This window comes from Lissotriton vulgaris, chromosome 5 (genome assembly GCF_964263255.1).
Source record: "Lissotriton vulgaris chromosome 5, aLisVul1.2, whole genome shotgun sequence".
Classification (NCBI taxonomy): Eukaryota; Metazoa; Chordata; class Amphibia; order Caudata; family Salamandridae; genus Lissotriton; species Lissotriton vulgaris.
This window is the reverse complement of record NC_141693.1, coordinates 1,687,800,756-1,687,824,909: the sequence shown is the minus strand read 5'-3', so window position 1 is coordinate 1,687,824,909 and position 24,154 is coordinate 1,687,800,756. Positions and strand designations below refer to the sequence as shown.

The 24,154-nt window shown below is 46.9% G+C and overlaps 1 protein-coding gene across 1 annotated transcript in view; it reads left to right on the top strand.

Annotated features, from left to right (window-relative positions):
- The window catches only part of MRC2 (mannose receptor C-type 2), a 531,676-nt gene that overhangs the window by 490,043 nt on the left and 17,479 nt on the right, over positions 1–24,154 (top strand). The window contains 7 exon segments of the mRNA XM_086923828.1: positions 10,173–10,330; positions 11,359–11,467; positions 12,286–12,524; positions 19,831–19,999; positions 20,842–20,991; positions 21,756–21,875; positions 22,357–22,539. Of these exon segments, the coding sequence (XP_086779954.1) occupies positions 10,173–10,330; positions 11,359–11,467; positions 12,286–12,524; positions 19,831–19,999; positions 20,842–20,991; positions 21,756–21,875; positions 22,357–22,539 (1,128 nt within the window).

The window sequence follows — 24,154 nt, the reverse complement described above, 5'->3', positions numbered from 1 at the left end:
CTATTGCTGGGCAGAGCAGCATTGTGAACATAGCAAATAAATGAGATACAGGTGCATCGCGACCACCAGGTAATGAAGTAGGGTAGCACTGCTACCTCTCAAAGTCATCAGGGCATTGTGAGTAAAGCGAGTTACTCGAATAGGAGTACTCAATGGAGTAAAGTATTTCTGTACAAGTATTTCTGTACCCAACTGCGAGACTGGGAAATATTGAGTTGTTTGACATTTCGGCTCTCGTTGCTTGTACTCACTCATTCTTTCTCTTTTTTTTGTCAAATCTGGTTATTAGCATTTTATGATATTCAATAGACATTGGTGAGAGTAATCAATTCAACGTGACATTCCGTTTACACCTGCCTAACAAACGAACATCGCAGAACAATACAGAATGAATTTGTGTCCTCGTTGACAGCACCACCTTGGCGAGGTCCATGTGCACAGGACTGACAAATACGTATGAGGCCGGCGCCTCCTGCAAGTGTGCATGACAATCACTAGTTCAGTCCCGCATCATAACATACTTATAGGGTGGATCACACCGCTATGCACATGCACCTTAGAGATGACAGTTATCTAACCTTTGTTCAAGTACAAAACTTAAACAGTACTCAAACAGTAGCAGCAAGGTGCTCGTGTTCATACATGTTAATTCTCCTCCCCCTCCCCAAGTCCCCGATCCCCCCCCCTGTGTATTCAGCAGCCCCCCTTCTCCTGTGCCTGTTACAATGAACAAGTGAGCAGCGCAGACCTACTCATCTAAGGCTGTGAAATGACATAGTGTATTATCTGGACATGGAGATATCGCGCGGCATGACCTAACCCCCCGACCATTCACCTAATCCTCCGCAGCCGCAGTGACGCTAGTCTCTCCCGGCAGCCGTAAGGTGTTGAGCATCCATTCCCAGAAATCCGCCATAGGTTCTTTCCGAAGCCCTGTCGTTTCCTCCCTTCTTATTGCTATCCATTCCGCCCGGGCCCACGCCTGAAGGGAAAAGACCCACGCCTGCACACCGGGAGGTTCGCGCGCCTTCCACTTTTTCGTGAGGAGGCACTTAGCTACCACTAAACCTAGATCTAAAAAACTGGAAGATGCCCTGTCCTTGGGTGATCTCCTGAAGTGATGTAAGACGTACTCGGGCCAGTTAAAGGGGATAGTTTGTCCCGTACATAGCCCAAGCATGTAACCAATCGCAGTCCAGTAGCCTCCCAGTTTAGGACAACCCCACAATACGTGGACGAGGCCCACGTCAGCTCATCGCATCTTGGGCAGGCCACGTCAGATCGGTGGAAGTATCTGTTGATTAGCTCCGGAGTGAGGTAGGCTCTATGGACAATGAAGAGCTGTATCTGGCGGAAGCGCATGTTTCGGGGAATGCGCACCAGGCTTTTAAGAACTCTTTCCCATTCCTTATCCGACAGTGCTCGTTCCATGTCCCGCTCCCATTTGCCTCTAAGTGGAGCCAGGTCCATCCCTGCGTGGGTCCGTAGCGACGCGACAAACCAGCGGACCAGGTGTCTGCCCCTCCCCATAACATGCAAGTATTGCATGGTCAAGTGCTGGTCAGGCTCTGCCGCCATTTCGCCCCATTTGGCCGCCATGCTCGCTACGAGTGAAGGATGTAGCAGGAATCCCCCAGGGGGTAGCCCATCACCTGTTACCAGTGTCTCGTAGGCCACCAGCACTCCATCTCGAAAGAGGTCTCCCAGCGTTTGGATGTCCGCATCACTCCAGTGTTCCAGCATGGGGTGCATGCTAGCCCGTCCGCTCCCCGGCTAGCCCTCCAATGGTATAGCAGGCGCATAAGGTATCACCCTTTGGGTAAGGAACAGAGCTCTGCGGAAACATTTGTACGCCACCGCCAACAATGGCGGAGAGGGTTTCTCGGGTGCCGACAGCGGGTGGAAAAGCCTGATGAGCTGGCCCAGTCGGTATGGCGGCTCTATCGTAGCAGTGTCCTCCCTCACTTTATCAGCTAGCCAGCGGGCAATCCATTGTAGCTGTGCAGCCAAGTAGTAGTGTTCAAAGCAGGGGACAGCTAGTCCTCCCCTATCTGTTGGTAGAAATAGCTTCAGCAGTGCTAGGCGGTGTCTGGACGCTCCCCAAATGAAATCCCGTAGGAGCACGTTGAGTTTGGAAAAGTAGGGGGCCGGGATATATAGTGGCAGGTTGGCAAAGTAGTAGAGGAGCCTGGGGAGCATGACCATTTTGGCTAGGGCAACTCTGCCTGTGATTGTCAACGGGAGCGTGGACCAAAAGTTCAACTGAGATCTAAGCGTCGTCACCGCCCGGCCTAGGTTGCCGTCAAACAGGTCAGCTGGTTGACGGTATATCTAGATCCCCAGATATTTAAAGGTGTCAGCCTTCCATTGCACTCTCGCGTCTCCCAGACAGTACTCCGGATCCTCCACTGCGCCGCTGAACGCGTACAGGCATGACTTAGTCGCGTTTATCCGAAGCCCAGATATTTCTGCGAACTGTTGTAGTAAGCGGGCCAACTGCTCCGGTATGCATGTCACATCGCGCACAAAGACCATCAGGTCGTCTGCATAAAGGGAAACCTGATGCGTCGCGTCCCCCAGGGGGATACCCGCACCCAAGGCCTGTCGCAGCACCACCGCCAGAGGTTCGATCGCCAACGCAAACAGCAGGGGCGACAGGGGGCAGCCCTGCCTGGTGCCCCTGCCTACCGCCACCGCCTCAGAGATGTAAGGACCCAGCCGCACGCGGACCACAGGATTCTTATAGAGGAGGTCGACCATTTGGAGGAAGTCCACGTCAAAGTCAAATCTTATCAGCACTTCCGCCAGGTATCCCCACTCCAGGCAATCAAAAGCCTTTTCAAAGTCAAGTATTAGGCATCCCGCTCTGGGCCATTTCTCCGTTGCCTCCGCCGCTATACGAAAGACCCGCCGAAGGTTCAAGGACGTGGACCGCGCCGGCACAAACCCATTTTGATCCGTGTGCACAAGTTGCGGGACCACCAAAGCTAGCCTGTCAGCAAGCAGCTACGCTAGGATCTTGTAGTCTACGTTAAGCATTGCCAATGGCCTGTAGGAGCCCAAGTTTGTCGGGTCTCTATTTGGTTTAGGTAAGGAGACCAAGAAGGCCTCCTGCATGGATAGGGGTAGTGATCCCTCATCGATTGCTTCATTGTACAGGTGGAGAAGCAGGGGCGCCAGGGTATCCCTGTAGGCCTTATAATATTCAGAGGGCAGACCATCAGGCCCCTGCGTCTTCCTGGTCGCCAGGGACTGGATCGAATCCCCCACTTCTTCCAGCGTGAGAGGCGCATTGAGGCTGTTCTGGTGTTCCTCCGAGATCTCGGGTAAAGTGACCGAGTCTAGAAAGTTTCCTAGCACGTGACGGGGGCCAACGCCGCGAGCCTTATATAAGTGCTTGGAATGACCAACCAGGGCACCATGTATCTAGCGCTGCGTGTATACCATCGCTCCCTCCGCCATGCGAAGGGCGCCTATTGGAGTACCCCTTCCTTCTCTTTGTACCAACCAGGCCAGGAGTCTGCCAGCCCTATCCGCCCTGGCATGTGTTCGAGCAGTGTGTTCCGTATAGTTATGACATCTCAGTTGCTCCATAAATGTTGCATGCTTAGCACACAAGCCCCGGAGTATACGTGCATGGTCTCCAGCCCCTTCGCCCTCCCGCTCATACTGTATGAGGTCATTTTCCAGGCGCGTGAGTGTTGTCGATAGTGTTTTGCGTATGTTCCATGTGGCTCCCATGCAGTGACCCTGAATGGCTACCTTGTGCGCGTCCCACTCCACAGCAGCACTGCTCGCAGACCCCTCATTGATCTCAAAATAGTCAAGGACGGCGGTGCCCAGCGAGGAGCGGAACTCAGTATCCTCAAGCGCGGCAGTCTGCAGCCTCCATGTGGGCACCGGTGAGCGATCCGCCTCCCAGCCCAAACTGAACCGCAATGGGTTATGATTGGAATGTGTTCTCCCCAAGTATTCCAACTCAGTGATTAAGGGGAGCAGCGACTGGGTGCCGACGATCCGGTCTAATCTAACATGTAGATCATGTACTGAGGAGTAATAAGAGTATACTTTGTCTGTGGGGTGCTGTACGCGCCATAAGTCTTGTACCTCCCAGTGTGTAAGCCTGTCTCGGTACGCCTGCGCATTGGACGCCACCGTTGTGGCGCGAAGTGGGGGAAAAGAGCGGTCTAATCGCATATCTAACACCATGTTGAAGTCCCCACCTAGCAGCCAGGGGAGACCAGCGTAAGGATGTAGGACCTGGTTCAGTGACTCCAAGAAGGAGACCCGGTCAGAATTTGGGGCATAAAGCAACCCTAACAGGATGTCCTGGCCGTTTAATGTACCCCGCAGTAGGCAATACCTCCCCTCTGGGTCTACCCTCATGTCTTTGCAGATGAATGGGACGCCCACTCTCACCCATATTAACGTGCCACGCGCATGTGCAGAGAATGTGGTGCCATGAATCTGTCCTCGCCAGCGCCTACGAAGCTTCTCAAGTTCAGGCTGTGTCATGTGTGTCTCCTGGAGAAGTGCAATCCCTGCCTGTGTCTCTGTAGGTAGGAGAAAATTGAATAACGCTGCGCAGGCGTGTGTATACCGCAGATATTCCACGTCATAATACCCCCGCTCTGTCGGGAGAGCGCCTCTCGGGGGCAACAGACAACGTCTGTTGGTGGGAGGAGATCAATGTGCCGCAAACAAAACAGTAAACAGTTGAAGGTAACATTAGAACTATAAGGGCAAGGCCCCAACGGGCGTACGTCCAAACTGCAACAAGATCCACCCTGTGTGAAGGTGGGAAGTCAGCGCAGTGGCTGTCTGAGGAAGTGTGCCACAAACTACCCAGGTAATACTCGCCACAGTCTCGGACCCCTAATCCAGAAAGAAAGAGCGCAGAAGGGACCTAGTGTGGGTAAGTGCATATGGCCCGCATGAGTCAACGAGAACGGAGGTCGGGGTTAGGTAGGTATCTATCGCCTCCGCTGTGTGTCGACATCAGTGTTCGCTGACAATTGGTCAATGATATGCTCAGAGCCGCACGCGTGCATGCGCCAGGCAACCACCCCCGCCCCATCAGTTGCAACATCAGGTACATGACTTATACAGAAAGGATACAATGAGCTGTGCACTCAGGAGGAAGGTCCTTGACTGACCTACTGGGACCAGCAGTCTCTCACATAAGTTGGTCAGCCGTTTGGGGCGTCACCACTGGCATGTTCATATCTTCCGAGATCACCGTAGATGAAGAGGAGGAGCCACTGGTGACCAGTTCCCCGTGCATTTGGGGGCCTGTGTGGCCAGCGGCATTCTCACTCCCAGGGTCGCCACAGCATCTAGGACGTCCTGCATTTCCATTCTCCGCTTCTCCAAGCTTGGTGCAACAGGGCCCGGGCCCCGGCGACCCCCCCCCCCCTCCTCCGGCGCTTCCGCGAGTGTTGCTCCTGCCATCCGCCGCCCTCCGAGTTCGTGAGCCGCGCTCCCACCGATTGACCAGTCTCCTCCAGCTAGTCCCAGACGTCCGAAGGGGTGTCGAAGAATCGGGCGCCATCTCTCGAGGTCACACTAAGTCGGGAGGGAAATAGCAAAGAGTAAGGCAGCTCAAGTTCCCAGAGCTTCTTCTTCACCGCCATATAAGTGTTCCTCTGCACTGCTGCCGTGTAGTCTGGAAAGAGCATCACACGGCTGTTTCGCACTGCAAGATCTTCCAGCTTCCTGGTTTCACGCTGCACCACATCACTGTCCCGATAGTTGAGAGCTTGAAAAGGAAAGGGCGGGGCCGGGCCCCCGGCCTCGGCGCTTGCGTTGGTACCCTGTGTGCTCTTTCAGCTACGAAGTGTGGGGACAGCACTCCCGGGGGTAGGATTTCCTGTAACCATTTCTCGGTGTAGCGCTCCGGGTCTTTCCCTTCTTCCTCCTCCGGCAGGCCCACCACCCGTACGTTGTTGCGCCGGGAGCGCCCTTCCGCATCCTCAATACGGTCTTCTAGTGTATGCAACCGGTCCATGACGTCCTGCAGTGCTGCGGTATGCGTCTGCACCACCGGCTGCAGCTCCTGTAGTGACTGTCGCTGCGTGACAACCGACTCCGACAGCTTGTGGTGGTCAGCGTGCAGGAGGGTAAAGTCAGATGTGACCTTATCAATCCGGGCCTCCAGTGATGTTTTAGTTTGCTCCAGTGTGTTTCCGATGCGTTCTACCTCCGCCAGCACAGTATCCATTTTGGCTGCCAGGACTGCAGTCGGTCCCATGCTCCCGCTCTGTTGTCCGTGAGGCGAGCCAGGGTCTTCAGCCGCGTGCTGCAGTTGCTGGGACTTGTCTCGAAGTCTGCCCATTGCAAGCTGCTGCGCGGTAGGCATCCGCACTAGTCACTACTGGTTGTGTCTCTTGTTGCAGGCCGCTTTGTGAGTGCCAGGGAATAGCTCTTCGCACCCAGTTCGGCAGAGCTCCAATCACAGTGCTATGCCCTGGTCAACATTAGGCGTCGTGTCAGCGGGGCATATGTGGCTGATGTGTCTTGTCAGCTCTCCATTTGACGCGCTCTCAGTGGCTCCACTGCACCTTTTTGCCACGCGGGGGGCTCCCTTGACATTTATTCCTATGGCCACCCAGTTAATGTCTCCGCGATCTTGAATTGTACTCTGTCCACGCCAATGTCTGTGCCGTGCGTGATCCTGTAGTCACATACGTGGGGAGCCGGGCCCGGCTGCTAGCCCCTAGCGCTCAACATGGGCTACGTTTCAAGGTATGTAGGTTAGTGGCGAAGTTGGAGGCGGTATCTCATACCCCAAGATGGCGCCCAGGACTTCACATCCCAGAGGACAGTACCCTAATCGCCTTGGCCTTGGGTGCAGGGTCCCCCGTGTGTATCGCAGCCTCAGGTTCCTGATAATAACGTGTCCTCTGGGACCTCCCTGTTGGAAACGGCGCAGACAGGTCCTGCACTACAACTCCTTCCCTGCAGGGGACTAGCGCTAGTGGCCACCACCTGGGTATAGACACTGTGGGAGCAGGCTCCTTCGTAGTCGGGGCCACCGGGATCCAGCAACGCCGCACTCACTTCTGCCCCCAGAACACACCCGGCTCCTCTGCAGTTACTCTAAGCTCTCCCAGGGGGCCTCCGCATCCCCCGCACCGCCTCAGGGCCTTCCCAGTCCGCCCCGGGGCCGGGTCCTACTGCTCACCAGTCTGCCAAAAAATTGCGCTGGCCTCCGTCCCCTGCAGCAGCCCTCCGTGTCTCGTAGGCCTAAGGCTGAAAGGGGCGTCATCTCAGGGTGCAAGGCAGGGTTCCAGGCGGCATCCGCACAACCCTCAATCCGTCCGACAGTTCAGGGCCGTCGTGAGCTCCCCGGACCCCCCGCCTCCAGCAGTAGCTCAATCGGATAGCATCCCAGGGTCCCGCGAGTCCCAGATGGCGAAGGTCGACAAGGCAGGTCTCCAGGTCTCCGCACCCCCAGGCCCGCCGCCAGCAAGAGCGCCGGCCTGGATTTTCACCGGACCCGATCACCTCCGCAGCAGCTCCACGCCAGGCCCTGGGCCCAGCAGTCCACTAGTGGCCGCCCGCAGCGACAGATCTCAGAGCCAGCAAACCGCACCAACACCGCCGGGGAGAGTGAACGTCTGGAGCGGAGGGATCACTCTGCACTACGGCAGCAGCTACGGGCCTCCCAACTGTCACCAGGCCCCGGGAGGAGTTTCGCACCGGAATGAAGGTAGGCCCCAGCCCAGTCACATTCCGCAATCGCCACTGCTTCAGCTCCAGTCGTACCACCTCGGGTCCGCTCAGGCTCCACACAGCCTCCTTCACTTTATCGGCAAGTCTCTGGCAAAAAAGCACTCTTAACAGGCTGGCATGCAGGATAACCAGGGGTCTCAGGCGACGGAGCTCTAGTAAGGCACGTTGGCCATGCTGGCTAGTTGGCCACGCCCCCCTTCTTTCCTTTCTCTTTTGCGCGGTTTTATTTTCACTCAGTCTTCCTCTTTGCGATCTCCAGCTGTTGTTCCTTCTTTTCTATTTAGTCTCCTTGCTCTTTGCTACCTTCTTTTAGTCGGATTACTCGCTGGCTGGGACAGAAATAATGAAATAAAAAATGGTATTACATTTTTTCTGCATCTTTTTTTTTCTATTATTGTTAACAAAAACCTCTATTCCTCAGCAAGCTGTGGTCCTCCCTAGGAATGGAACATTGGGCACTAGAGGGCTACTGCCGTTGAAAGAAGATTTGTTTAATAGGAGATACTTCAGACACTTTGTCAAGGTCGCCCAATCCTGCCAGGAAGATCAGTAATTCTAGTAAACATCAGCAGGTTGTACACAAAATAGGGTAACTGCACAGGCCATCAACTTAGCATACACCCCACCTGACTGCGATGCCTGAACACAGGGAGGCACGCGGAGTCCACAAGTTCAGAGGCCGTGCATGGTGCAATGCAGCATGTCAAAAAACACACACCACTATTTCCTCATAAACAGTTCATGAAACAGGGTTCAACAGGTTCAAGACTTTAAAAGTACCTGAAGTGAGTGGCCCGCACAGCAGGACTGGTTGGACTGTGCTCTTATTGAATGCAACTTCATTGTCACTAGGGCCAAGTAGAGAAGGCTGGTGAAGACTGAAAATGGTGAAGCCAAGTTTATTCATGGGTCAGAACCACCAGCTCCTCTTCATTCTGTGACATCCATCCAACAGCCACCTCCCAGCTGCTGCAGCTGTCCTGTCACCAGGCTTACATTCCATGGAAGGAGCCACAGCTGACTGACCAATGAGGTTGGTGGGGGAATGGCCCAACACAAAGCCACCATAACACTATTGCAAACAGCATAAACATATGGTTAAATAATCACAGAATTATAAACATTGTTTAGCTTTCTTTACCCCTTTTCCACTTCACATCTTTATTTGTTTTCTCTCTCAGGTCTTCTCTTGCCTACTAGCTGAAGTTTCTTTTTCCTTTTGTTTCATTAGGAACTCTTAGTTCTCGTCAGCAAACACAACATAATCTGCAATTCTTGGCTGTGGAGCCTTGCACATGATACCATTTAAGATGTGACCTTATCAACCAGGGGAATGAGAACGCATCTTTGACATTGGGCATCTTATTTCATTTACTGAGTATGTAAAGGGTGATGTTGCCCTGGAACAGATCGTCCAGGCGCTAATCTGACAGGCAATGGGAATAAACATATTTAGGATGGGGTAAAAGATGTGTTTTTATCAGTTTACGGATTGAAAGACTAGCCTGTTTGTTACACAAAGGGAAGTGAATGCCATGGTTTTACCGCCAATACAGCAAAGGCCCAACCACCCAATTAGACTCTGCATAAGTGGTGGGCATAACTTGCTTAATGTACTGTAGCATAATTACTGCAAAGTTACGCAGTTTTATGCGATGAGTGTAACCCAACATTTGGCACTATTTTCTTAGCACAAAATGTACTCCTGCGACCAAAATTGGCCTGAGCATGCATTTTGCACTAACAAAATGGCCCTTAAAGCAACAGAACGTGAACAGGAGCAGACAGTAGCCGTTCACTAAGTTTGTTGTTCCTATGCTCTTGCTGTAACATTTTTTACCAAATTACTCATAATTATGCAAAATGGCATAATCATGTAAGTTTCTGTCATTTCGTATCAAGAGCAATGTAAATTTCCAAAATGACTCTCTCACTCTGGCGTAATTACAATTTCACCCAGGCCTACTCTGCAGATCTTAGAGACACAAAGCAGGTGAGTGGACCTGAGCAGATGGATCTGGAAGGAATGTAATGCCTGTAAAGCTGTTGAATTTAACTTCTGGCATAAAGATGTGTGGTGCTATAACCTAAGCAAAGAGTTTTGCGTAAATAGACATCTCTTTCAAAGATGTAGCCAGTGAAAAGACTTCAAATGAACAGAGATCCAAGAACAGCTTCTAAGTATAACAACTAGGTTAACTGCAAAGTTCTGAAGACCAAGGTATATGGAGTATTCGTGGTCTAGTTGTGATAAAAACCAGTGACCGTGATCATATTATTTCAAAGCATGCAACACAACTTCACTCATCATATAACTGCTTCAAGAGATTGAGATTTTAGTGGTTCATGTAAATGTCTGTATTAAAAGGAGCAGAGTGTAGAGTTTCTTCCATTCCAACCATTTCTCTACTTCCATTCTTTCTTGTGTTTTTAACCAGCCTTTATCACCGCCATCCTTCCCAACATAACCTTTGACCTTTGGATCGGCCTGCATGATTCCAACAGGGAGTTTCAGTGGTCAAATCGAGAACCTCTGAACTATGTGAACTGGGCACCAGGGGAGCCTTCGGGATACAGCACATCCAGCGCAAATCCGGTGAGTCTGGCCCTCCCCATCCCACACACCTCGGGCTGGGTCCTAGAGGTCTGCATACAGACATGTAGCTCATTGAGACACCACATGGACACAGAGAAGTAGTACTGCAGTTCAGCCTATGACCTTTATAGAGATATATTTTATTTCTTAACTTTGTTTTCAAGATTAGATACCACTGCTAGCATGCAAAAGCCCAAAGAATAATGAGATTCTCAATTCTTGGCACAAGAGGTGTGCGATGAGGTCAAGCATAAGCTAGAACCATGCTGAATAACTCTCCTTTGAGAAACACATGGCAAAGAAAGAAAAAGAGCAAATGAAGCAATGATTCAGCTTTTAGTCGAAGAAAATGAGTGCTGCAGTTGAAAGAGTACCCAAATAAAAATAAATCTAAGATACAGAATTCTAAAATGCTCAAACAAATTTTCTTGGCAAAAGAAATTATCCTTAAGATAATAAGCAAAAAAGGCAAAAATAAATCCTCCCAAATAATGGCAGCAATTAATTGACAACAACTATGTAATTACGTTTGTTTTACTTGTATGTGCATACTAACTATGCCACAATACAAGTCAAAGGGGTGACTGACAATATTTCAAAGTGCATCTTTCAGGCAGATGATCATCGCCAGACAAACCTTGATCGGATGGAGACCTGGTGGAAATATTGTTTCTGCAAAATTCTGAAAACGGGGGCTAATGTTTTACTTTGTGAATCACTCACAGAAATCAGCTATTCATGGGTGAAGGTCCTTATCAATAGTTGTTCTACCTGCATTATGTTTATGTCTGAAATCTCAACCTGTAGCTTAGCTTTTGACACATTCTTTGGCTGCTTGCCTTCTGTTTCAAGTATTTGCTGTTTTTGATATTTCATTGGTGCTCTTGCTCCCACTAATGATGCAATTTAAGGACATGTGTTACTTCACTTCAGGGCAATGGTTAGGAATATAGTAGCACTGAAGAAGAGTAGGCAGAGCAAACAGATTTTGTGGGCACTTTTCTAACCAGACTGGACATTTTTTGCAGACTAACTGTGCAGTGATTTGGCATGGCTCACCCCCACACTTCACCGGCCGCTGGGATGACAGGAACTGTATGGAAGAGAAGCACGGATACATCTGCCAGATCAACAAAGGTAAGTAATGACTCCAAATGTCTTGTCTCGACTGTACAAGTTCTCTATTGCTAGCCCACAGTCTCCCAATTTGATCATGCTAGACCTTTTAAAATTGGCCTTCTTCTTACACACCTCTTAAGAGTTGAGGCATCTATGATGGTTGTTTTGCTTTACAAACTATTTACGTCTCTAATCCTGGATAGTGATAAAAATAATGATCTATATTGCTGCACAATTTTGCACAACTGCAGATCTGTTGTAAGCTGGCAATACTGACTTCCTTCGCAGAGTAGCCTTGGTTAGCTTTTCGGCATGTGTGGCCTCAAAAGTGTGAGTCTAGTGGTAATACCAAGAGGTAATAATAATACTGCTTTCCTGACATTACCTCCTGATTTATGTATGGACTTATGAATGGCGACTTATGAGCAATCGCTCTCTGCTGGCTCTCACATATCATCATACAGTAAAATTTACCAGCACTTCTGCTCACTGCATGACTGTGCACACTGTACAATGATATCGTAATAGTGGTGATGAACACTGACGTTAATCCATGCTGTTAATAATACAGATTAGTTCAATCTTAATCCACCTGTACGTAAACTGTTTTTTGACCCACCAAGTGTCATTCTTATTTGATTTATCATTCTACAACCCTGCCTTGAATCACAGCGTCTGTAGGAACATTTGCACATCATAAAATAGTGGCTTCATTTAAGTGATATTGCTTCCTGTTGCTTGATTTGTGAAAGTCCTCCCCTGCTGTCTGTTATTTAAATATCACCTGTTGTCATTTTCAGTTCCTCTTCTTTCATCTAGTATTTTTTATTTCTTAGTTCCATCTCTGAACACCCCTTCAGATGCCTTACCACCCCCACTCACCTCAGTGCTCACCTGGCGCAACAGCACCTACCAGATCCTACAGAAGCCTATGACCTGGCAGGATGCCATGCTGCTCTGTGAGACACGCAACACGACGCTGAGCAACATTCCTGACCCCTACCATCAAGCCTACCTCACCCTTGCAATCAGCAGCCTCAGGACACCTGTTTGGATCGGCCTTGCAAATGAAGAGGTATTACATGAAAAATGTTATTTGACAAAGGTTATATTTTTTGCAAAGTGTGGACTGGGGTAACAAAGAGACCCAAACGCAAGTCTAGGCTGCGCCTACTGACCGCATCTTGTACACCTGGGAAAGTTTCTTTATCTCCTTGTTCCACCTTTCCCCAATCTGCCCACAGAGACCTGGACATATAAATTTACAAGTATAGTTTTACAGTGACTGTTCTGTGGAGATGTAAGGCGGCGACCAGTTATGATTGGTTGTCTTATAGAATCATATTTTGCAGCGTGAAGCTTTTCTGGGTTCACATGCTGTGCATTATTCCGCCATCTAGTGGTTGGGTCCGTAATTGTTGTATTTGTCCTATTTTTCTGTTTGCTGGTGGGCGTCAACATACCCCATTTGGTATCCTCTTGTGACGTCGATGAGCTTCCTCCGGAAGTTCCCACCTTTGGTCGCCATCTTCAGAATATGTTTTTCCGCCGTTGGGTCTGGATCATTACGGAAGGAGCTCCTGATATTTGGAGAGAAGAATTGACAAAAAGAAAGAAAAAACGTCTAGAAAACACAAGGATTCGACGTACCGAACTTCGAATTGCGCGGCTGGAGTGCGCCGAAAGGGGAAAAGAACTTTGACAACAAACGGAGAATGCGCATACAGGGGCCTCTATGTGCGCAGTAAAGTACAAGAGACTGTTCAAGTTCTGAAAGAATTGTCATCACAAGTACGCACAAGAGAACCCGCATCCGGTCTGCAATCTTTGCTTGCCGCTGGATCACCTAAGTGATGATTGCAACACTTGCTCAGCTTTCACCCCAAAGACTTTGAGGGTGAGAGACACAGAGAAGAGCCAACTACAACACGCAGGGGCAAGGCACAGCACCATTGTTACGAGACCTGAGTCTCTCCAGCCAAGAAGAGGACAATGTTGCCGAAGGGCCAAAAGTCAACGAGGACAGAGACGTCCCAATCGTTGATGTCGAAATAAAAACTTCGAAGGAGGTAAGAGGACTTTTAACCTCCAAAAAGTTTGACGAGTCAGAACAAACAGACTCAAGGGCCTCAAAGGGAGCCTCTGCGTCGAAATTCTCGACATCCGCAGTTGTGTCCATGGATAAACACTTCGTTGGCTCCTTAGACAAAGACTCAGTGACAGTGAAGAACTTCAAAAGATCAAAGTCGTCGGAAGACAGTCAAGAAAAAGACTCTCCGGCGTCGCAGCGGGAGGGGTCAAAACAGCCTTCGACCGCTGTGACGGCATCATCAAGCACGAAAAGGAAGGCAGAAGATCTTGACGCCGAAACTCACGCATCCGAGATAGAGAAGAAGAAAAAGAGGAAGCAGAAATCGCAAATATTTTGCAACAGAAAAAAAAGAGTTTGACAACAGCTTGAAGCAATTCAGGATACTGTTGAAAACTTCGACTGAAGTGGAAAAGAGCATCGAGGAGTTACAGCCTTCAATGACACCCGAACAGATTAACGAGCAAGAAGAAGAAGGGGAACAAACTAATGTGGGCTCTGCAACCTCAGAGGTTCAAGACCTACAATGGCAAGTTCTGGACGCCGACTCACCTGAAGAGGCGGTGGATACATACCCATGAGGCCTTAGGCATCAGATGACATTTGTATGTACAACCAAGTCATCAAAACGGCAGCAGATACCTATGGAGTACAACCGGAGGTAAAAAAACCCCAATCATGTTTTCTACTAGAGACATTGATGCCTACTCAATGAAGGAGCCAATTCCTCCCTATGCTGCCAAGTGCATTAGATCAAGGAAAAGAAACAATTAAAGAGCCTGCCACGTAAGGCAGTAACACCAAGAGGAGAGAAAAAAATACAAACATTCCTCAAAAGACCCTATTTCCATTAAGGGGTCGGTGGCAGTGGACTCCATTATAACATCCACTGCTAGGAAATGGGCTCATATACCAACCACCATGGTTCCACCACCAGACAAAGAAAGCAAGAGGATGGACCTTATGGGGAGAAAGGTTGAGAGAAGTGCAGCAAATCAATGGTGCATAGTAAATTCAAATGCATTGCTTACAAGGCATGCATACCAACATTGGGAGGAGGTAGGAGTGCTACTAAAGCACCTACAGGAACAATTCCAAAAAAGAGCGAGCCACTTACTGGAAAGGGAAAGGACATAGCAAACACATGCTTAAAATTGGCCCTAGATGCTGCAGAAACATCAAGCAGACAAAAGATGATCGGAATCACGGAACAAAGGCACGCATGGCTGCAAATCTCAGGTTTCAAGCCAGAAGTGCAGAACAATATACTGAACTTGCCGTTCAATGGAGAACAATTGTTTGGAAGCGTCGTGGATGACAAGCTGACCCAGTTAAAAAAGGACAATGAAACAGAAAGATCAATGGGTGTCCTACAATTCAGAGGCATGTGTAGAGGCACCCCCTCAAGGAGACCAGCGGGCAGAGGTAACCATCACCCTACAACCTATGAAACATATCACCAAACTTGCCAAGGACAACAAAAAGGGCAGCAACAAAATTGGCAATACCAGCACGGAAGACAATCCTTTCTTCCAGAAAGAGGGGCAGTGCCAAACACAACAAAGTGACTGCATTCCAAAGCGTGCACACACTCCAAGAACAATACGGAGTGTGCTCCCAATAAGACCATCATTAGACAAACAACATCCTATAAACAAACAGTTCCTACAGCATAGTACACCAGTAGGAGGCAGATTAAAGTACTTCCTCCACAAATGGAGAAAGATCACTTCAGACAAATGGATCTTAACACCATGCGCGCGGTGGCTTTTCCCGCTGCGCGCTGACTTTTTAAAAAACCCGCGTTACATGACGAGCTCAGCTCCTCATGAGCGTACGAGAACCGTAACTCATGACGAGCTGAGCTCGTCATGAGCGTTGAAGGGGTTAAACATAATACAGTACGGTTACTGCACAGAGTTAAGCAAACAACCTCCAAACAAAAGACCAAAAAAAAAGATACATTCAAAAAGAGAATTATCTCAGCTACTTCAAGAGGTACAAGAACTATAAAGCAAAGATGCAATAGAACAAGTACCACACAAGGAAACAAACAAAGACATTTACTCCACATACTTCCTAATTCCAAAAATAGACCGAACACTGCGTCCAATATTGGACCTAAGATTTTTCAACAAATTCATAAAGATTCAAATGTTCAAAATACCAACTCTGCAAGAGGTCATACCTCAGTTGCAAAAAGGAGACTACATGGCAACCATTGGCTTAGAAGATGTCTACTTGCACATTCCAATAACAAGAAACACAATAGGCTGTTAAGATTTGTGGTCAACAAAACACACTACCAATTCAAAGTGCTAGCATTCAGACTAAAACCGGTACCAAGAGTGTTCACAAAGTACCTAGCTGCAGGAGCCGATCATCTTAGAAGGCAAGGAATCCATGTATAACCCTACCTAGACGACTGGTTAGTAAGAGCAAGCTTGTACAGTATCTGCACACAGCATATTCAGCAAGTGATAAAGACACTAGTTCAACTCGGATTTCCATACACTGGGACAAATCTTCCCCATAGCCAGAATAAGAAAAAGTGTTCTTAGGAGCAGAAATAAATACAATATTGAGGAAGGTGTTCCCGAGCAAGAAGAGAATATTAGCCCTGCTAAAAGAGACACATCTATACCAGAGGTGGCAAGCTCTGACAGTGAGTACAATGGGGAAGCTGCTAGGAATGATAGCTTCATGCATTCATTTGATTCCCAACATTCGCTTACACATGAGACTGTTCCAAGACGCAAAGGTCACAAGCAACAGGGAGTTGGGAAGATCAAGTGGTTGTCACGCAGACAGTTCATCAGGAAATAGCATGGTGGAATGAAACAAAAACAGCACAAGGCAGACCTTTCACACAACCAACTCCAACAGTGACCATAACAACAGATACTTCCCAGATAGGATGGGGAGCGCCAATGAACAACCTTAAACTAAGGGGATTGTGGACACAGCAGGATGCTGTAACGCACTTCAATATCCTAGAGTTAAAAACAGTGTTACTCGCCTTAAAGGCCTTTCAGAAAGAGCTTGACAGAAAGACATTGTGAATACAAACAGACAACACAACCACCATGTTTTACATAAGCAAAGAGGAACACAGTCTTTAGCACTCTCAACTCTAGCTCAGCAATTTTGGATGTGGGCAATCCCAAGGAACATAAACATAATAGCAATACACCTGCCATGACAATGTAGAAGCCGATAGACTGAGCAGACAAAGGTCATAATCCCACGAATAAGAATTGAATCAAACAGAACTCCACAAAATTTCAACAAATGGGGAACTCCGCAAATCGGCCTCTTTGGAACACTCCACATTGCAAAATGCCAACGGTTTCCATCCAGGCAACCTTGCAATCAGTCCCTGGGGAATGCACTATGGAGAGACTGGTCAGGGATATTTGCTTACGCTTTTCCCCCCGATACCACTTCTCCACAGAGTGATCAACAAATGCAAGATCAGCAGCATGACAATGATTCTCATTGTATCACAGTGGGCGAGACAGACTTGGTTCTCAGAGAGAATGGAGATATTTCAAGGAACAATGCGCAAATTGCCAAAAAGGCAAGACCTACTAACAATCCAAAAAGGAAAAGTACTTCCTGAGAGCCTTAGCCTTGCGGCATGGCTCCTGACGGGACAGAATTTGCACACCTAAAACTACCAGAAAGCCCAAAGGCAGTTCTAAGAGAAGAGAGAAAGCCAGCCACAAGAAAATGTTACACAGCAAAATGGAAAAGACACTGTAAATGGTGCCTCAAAGAAAGTCTTTCAAAAAAGATCACAATGGAAAAAACAGTTCTGGAGTACTTGACACATTTACTACATAGTAAACTAACCTACACATCACTAAAGGTTCACTTGGCAGCAGTTGTAGCATATACAAGCGGGCAAACCGGGAAGAGTTTCTTCCCTTCTCACGTGGTAAAAGGGTTCCTAGAAGGAGCAAAAATAATCGCACCACCAAAGATGGTGCCTGCACCCACATGGACCTAAATATAGTACTCGCTCAGCTGATAAAAGCACCATTCGAGCACTACACATGGCAACACCACAAATGCTCACACTAAAGACGGCCTTTTTAGTAGCAATAACATCACTACGTAGAGTTATTGAATCGCAAGCACTAACACTACAGGAACCCTACTTCCAAATATATTAATGACAGGATTGTCATGAGAACAGATCCACATTTAATGCCAAAAGTGGTATCAAAATTCCATATAAATCAAACTGTACAAATACCAAGTTTCTCCAAAAACCAAAGGCACAAGCTGAGAAAGCATTGTACACTCTTGATGCTAAAAGAGCTGTCATGTATTACATTTAAAAAAACTAAGAATACAGGAAAACAAAGCAACTCTTTGTATCTTTTGCTAACAGTTTTCTGGGAAGACCAGTAACCAAGAACACAATTGCAAGATGTATTGCACAAGCCATACAGTTATGCCACAAACAAGCTGGACAGACATTACAAGGAGCCCCATGGGCTCGCTCAACATGGAAGAAAGGAGCAGCAGTCGCATTTCTGGCCAATACTCCAATTCAAGACATTTGCTTAGCAGCAACATGGTCTTTAGTGCACACGTTCACAAAACATCACTGTGTGGACATTCAGATGAATAAAGCAGCACAAGTAGGACAAAAGGTCTTACAACATCTATTCACAAACCAGCGCTCATCTTCCACCCAGCCACCACAAGACTAGCAAACCGCTACAAAGTCTATGCACAGCATGTGAATCCAGCAAAGATTCATGCTGCAAAACGTATATTTTCTTACCTGTCAGAGTAGTTTTGCAGCTTGAAGAATTTTTTGGATTCACTAGCGAGTCCACCCTCCTCCACAAGGAAGTATCAGAGAATATCAAAAAAGAATCTGAAGATAGCGGCCAAAGGTGGGAGCTTCCGGAGGAAGCACGTCAACGTCACAAGAGGACACCAAATGGTGGTATGTCGACGCCCCCGACATACAGACAAAAAGACAAATACAACAATTCCGGACCGGCGGACTAATGCACAGCATGTGAATCCAGAAAGCTCCCCAAGCTGCAAAATTATCCCGACATGTAAGAAACTATGCGTTTTCCATTATTAGGATACCCTTTTGTCCCATCTGTAGAATTTGTGTCTGAGTTTTTGGCATACTTTTGGATGATAAGAGAAATTTAGATAATTATCACTGCATAACCTAATACAGTGATACAATATTTCTATAGCAAATCTTTATTTGTATAATATATGCTAATAGTGCAGATTGCTTATATGATAGAAATGTATCACCCTCATATGAAGTGTACATGGCTGTGATAAAGAATGTTTTGCTGGCCATGAACACAAGAAAGACTCCTTTAATTCACTTGGTGTTGCATATGATCCCACACTTGTCTTTATAGAAAAAAATAAAGTATGAATCTGGTTATGATTATTATTATGTGGAAAAGTGTCAAAATAATAAAAAGAGGCATGCAAAGAAGAACTAACTAGTAAGACCTGAAAAATTGTCAAAGTTGCTGAAAGTCTACTCCATTATCAGAGCATTATTAGTTATGTCTACTGCATTCAGTTAGCAACATGTTTCAATCATATAACTTAAAACAGGTATTCATGGGCTGTATCTGCATATAAGGGAAACATTTTAGGTTATTGCATCAATATATTTTGTTTGAAGATTATTAATTTATAGAGGAACCTTTAATGGACAACTGTAACCCAGTCCTGTTGCCAGGATCCTGTCATCGCTGTCACTTAACCACATCGATGCTAGCGTTATTTTCCTGCTGTGCTGGCACTTGAGATATCCCATTGTTCATGACGAGCTCAGCTCGTCATGAGTGTATGGAGGTGTACATCATGACGAGCTGAGCTCGTCATGAGCGTCCAAGGAGTTAAAAGTGTAATATGCTTACAACACATATAAGCAGAATGTTGTGTTAGCAAAAGTTTCAGCATGAACAATATATTTGTGATGTATCAAACGAATAGCTAATGACAATTGTACATTGAAATAGATACTGTGGTGGGTTACAGTTGGGATAGACTTCAGTGACAAGCAATCTATCAAGACATTTGAAAATTGGAGCTTCCGTAGATCGGGATCTTAAATAAAAACATAATTATATTTCCCAATCACAATTCAAAAGTAACGTGTATTGTTTGTTCTAATTAGTATGAAAAGTGAAATGTTAGGAATTTGTATCTTACAAATTACCAGGAGTGAGTGGATGTGCAACGATCAATTCGAGGAAACTCACCCACCTGTGCTTTGACTCCACAGGGAGCTCGCAGCTATTCCTGGCTGACCAGTGATAATCTCAACTATGCCAACTGGCAAGATGGGGAGCCCTTGCAAATCCGTGGCTGTGTATACATGGACGTAGACGGCACTTGGAGAACTGCCAACTGTGACACCAAGCTGCAGGGTGCCATATGCAAGCTCAACACAGGTCGGTCTAAGCATAGCGGCCATGCAGAGGGACAAGGAGTTAACCAACTTTTTTTTGCAGCTGCAGTTTGCCAAGTTAGCGTCTTCTAAGGGAGTTACTTCTGTGCCAGTCACAAATTGAAACAATGAGGAATTGATCTATTGGTTCTGAGGATTCTCCTTCCTGGTATGGAGTCTGGCTGGGGAAATGGTAATACCAAGGAGTAAGTGGGAACTTGGGAAGTGATAAGGTAGACTTTTAGGAGAAGTGTGGCTCACTGGTTAGAGGAGGCATACCCTGAAGCAGAGGTCAGACCCGGGACCAGACGCGGCAGGGTCTTGAGCCCAATTGTCCACGGACTCGATAATTCTCGCTTTGGTGCCCACTCTAATCACGGGTTCACACTCTGCAACTCTGGGCATTAAGCTTGCTTAATCTCCACAACGGCCCCCCGCGACGGGATGCCTGGCTTTCACCTTGGGGATGCCCAGTACGGGTTATCTCACAGGGAAAAGCCAGGACTGGTTCCCAAGGCAAGCGCCGAGATTCCCTAGGGTAAGTCGAGCGCTATATAAGAACACACATACATACATACATACATTCCTCTCCACAGTTAATAGTGCACCAGACCTCAGGAAGGGACGTTAGGGATGCAAGGGGGCTTTTGAAGCCCTGGTCTGACAGATCAGTATGATTGCTTACATTGAAAGAGCTAACTGCCTTCTTTTGATCCCACAACACCGAGCACCACACCCATTGAGGCAAGACTTTCCCATTTTGAATTCTCCTCTTCATTCCTTCTCTTCTTTTCATCAACTGGTCCTACTTTACTGACTGTACTTATTTTGTTGTTGGTTTTACAGAGTCTGTAAAGACACACAAGTGGAGCTCAGCCGGGAGCTGCCCTCACTCCATGCAGGATTCAGCCTGGATCCCATTCCGGGATCACTGCTACACCTTCCACATGGAAGTCACTGTCACCCAGAAGGAAGCCAATGCCAGATGTCAAAAAGGTACCAAGGAGTGAACACTAAGGTGGGGGAGAGAATTTAGAGCAAAGAGAGGGAAGGTTATCTTCTAGAAGAATTTATATCGCGCACTAATACTCTGGAGTGTCCTGGCGCGCAAATAGGCAGTGGCAGGAAGGAGCAAAGATGTTAAGGTAGCTGATTAAACAGAAGAGTTTCAAGTTGTTTTTTAAAAATACGAAAATCCTGGATATGCTGGAGATCTGCCGGTGAAAACGCTATGTGCTAGGTAGCGATTCCACTGATGGAGTTGTCTTGTACTTCCATACACGTATGATCAGGACTTTTTATGATTCCATTTGAGGCTATTTCTGCTAATTGGTCCATACTGTTGTACCAGTGGTACCAAAGAATTGTATGGACTCCTATTGATACAAGCTCTTGTAACGATTGAAAGCTGCAGGCTTCTGCCTCTTACGAAAGTGATATAGTCTGTTGCACCAATATCACATTCTGTATCAATCACCCCATCATCTTGCTGTTCAGGCAGTTTTCAAGATACTTTTCAAACAATATTTGGTAGTATATTTTCAGAGCTTCTGTAGTGGATGGTAGTACACACATACCCATATGCCAGGTCTCTAGGACAGTATGATGTCAACATGCTAGAAATGTCTGATGAACCTTATGGGTCATCGAAATATATGTTTATTTTCATTCTATCATTTTGTTTCTGTGCCTTACCCATGTGCTCAGAATCCTGTCTAATAGGTTAACACCCTACATCCTTTCCTTCCTTTTATTGCCAGCTGGTGCCTCAGTGCTATCAATCCTTGATGAGACGGAGAACGTGTTTGTGTGGGAGCATCTGCAATCCTATGAGAGTCAGTCTAAGGGTGCCTGGCTGGGAATGGCATTCGATCCAAAAGGTAACAGCACAAAAATGCCACTGATACACCTGAATGGGAGGTTAAAACAAGCCATGCGTTATTATGCAGAGGGGAGGCTGAGGCAATGGTAGTGCAAAGACAAACAAATGGATTGACCATAGCCATACAAGTGGTGATGAACAGCTAAAATAACAGCCAGAGGAGTCATAAGTGTGAATGGGTCATGGTATGAAAAATCAACACAGAGTCTGAAAATGAGGGCAAAGTGCTCTAAGTGTGTATTTGTTCTAGAAAGAAGAATCTCCTTACTAAGAACGGTGTCTATTTGTTGCCGATTCGTTCTTGTTTTGCCCAAATGATTCTTCCCGAAGCCATGACTTGGGGCAGGGGGTAACCAGTCCATGAGGAACACAAAAGATTCAAGTGGGAGCAGAGGTTGCACAGGATGCTTAAAGGTGTTTGTCTTTGCATTACGCTTTTTTGACAGTCTAATTTGCCCATTCCCTTTACACCCATACAGGGAGCTCGCTGGTCTGGCATGATGGGAACACAGCTGTCAACTATTCTAATTGGGGCCAACATGACACAGGCCCTAGCATGTTGAGCCCCAACTCCTGCTACTGGATCCAGGGGACCAACGGAGTATGGAAGCTGGGCTCGTGCACCAACATCTCCATGGGAGTCATCTGCAAGCTGCCCCGGGGTAAGAAGCTGAGATGTAATTGAAAGTTCAACTGTACCACGAATTGGGTTGCTACCATGGTGTTACTGAGGGGTAGAATGTTTTCAATAGGAGTGGCTAATAGCAAGGTGTGGGATCTGTAAGCGGGTGGCATGATCTCAAAACAGGATTTTACTGAGAATTGATGTAGAAGCAAAGCACAACTGCAAATTACGCTATCTGGAAACAGTTGTCTCTTGATACTGTAAGAACAAAGCTCAGTGATTTAAAGCAAGGATCTAAATTAAGGAGGTTGTGATGAACCTTACACTTCTTATTTTGTGATCCATATGTAAAAGTAACAGTCACATTTGTAGCTAGTGCTTCCTACCACTTTTCTGACCTTCATATGTGCTGCAATAAAACAAGGTTTTACTATTGCCAAATTTAGCTGTACTCTATTTACTAACCTTCGTAGGTTTAGTCCTCTTTGTGGCTTTAACTTGTGACCTGCAAATCGCTGCATACTTCAGCATAACTCGCTGAGTCATTCTCTCAGCTATTAAGCTGCAGTACAGCACACACCACTCTGCAAGTCTCGCAATCTACCTTTTTAATATGTACTTCCTCCCCTCCAAGTTGTATGGTTAAACTACTGTAATGAGAAATTGGGCATTCTCGTAAGGTAAGAGGGGCGGGTACACTGTCAGCCCCATTTTGAGCTCATCTCTTTTTTACTCCTGAGCTCTTTCGTTGAATATGCTGTCGAAATTCATAATGCTATTCACTCGCAAAGTTTTGTGTTTTTTCTGCAATACTGAGACCTGGATGAAGAAAGGACTAGAAACTAGAATCTTGCAATGTATTCCAAATGAGCGCAAGATGAGTTCATTGGTCATATTTTAGACCGAGTTTGGCCATCTACCACCTGGGTGTTTTCACTTGAATATATTCCCAAGATCTGACTAGACCATTTTCTTATATTCCTCGATCATAACAATCCAACTAATGTCAAATGTAATGTAAACCAACAATAAAGTATAAAGCATGAAAAACATTAGCTGATCCCTTTATGACTTCAGATCCTGGCGTAACATATTCACATTATGCTATCTGGGCTGTTGCTGCTTTAGGTGAAATTGGCCCTGTAAAATTAATGAAAACTGGAAAACATCGCAAGGAAGCACTTTTGTTTTCTGAAGCATTAAAATCTTTGAAACTCAAAACCAGATAGGCAGAACGAAAAAGAAGACTCCACTATTATCTCCAATCAAAATCAATTCACAGGACAATGTTATTAACATATAAAAAAGGCTCTCCATGCCACACAAAAACAATATTACCCTCTTCCTAGGCGGCTGCTGTTTCGGTAGTCCCGGTGGGCGGCGGGTCAGTGAACCGGGTCTTTCATGCAGCTTTGTTGTCTGCGGCTGCAGGGTAATAGCTCCTATAATACAAGGGAGTTTTTTTGCCAAGTGACAAAGCTTTGCCAGCCCTACGGGTTTTTTGGAGTCTGCACAGCGTCAGGACAGCTCCACCAGGGTGACAGGAAAGCTGACAGGGTTGGCGCCAAGTCAGTCATGCTTCTGAGGTCTCTGGTCAGCAGTCTTCTTTGTCCACTCATTTTCATTCAAAATCTGACATCCTGGTATCAGGG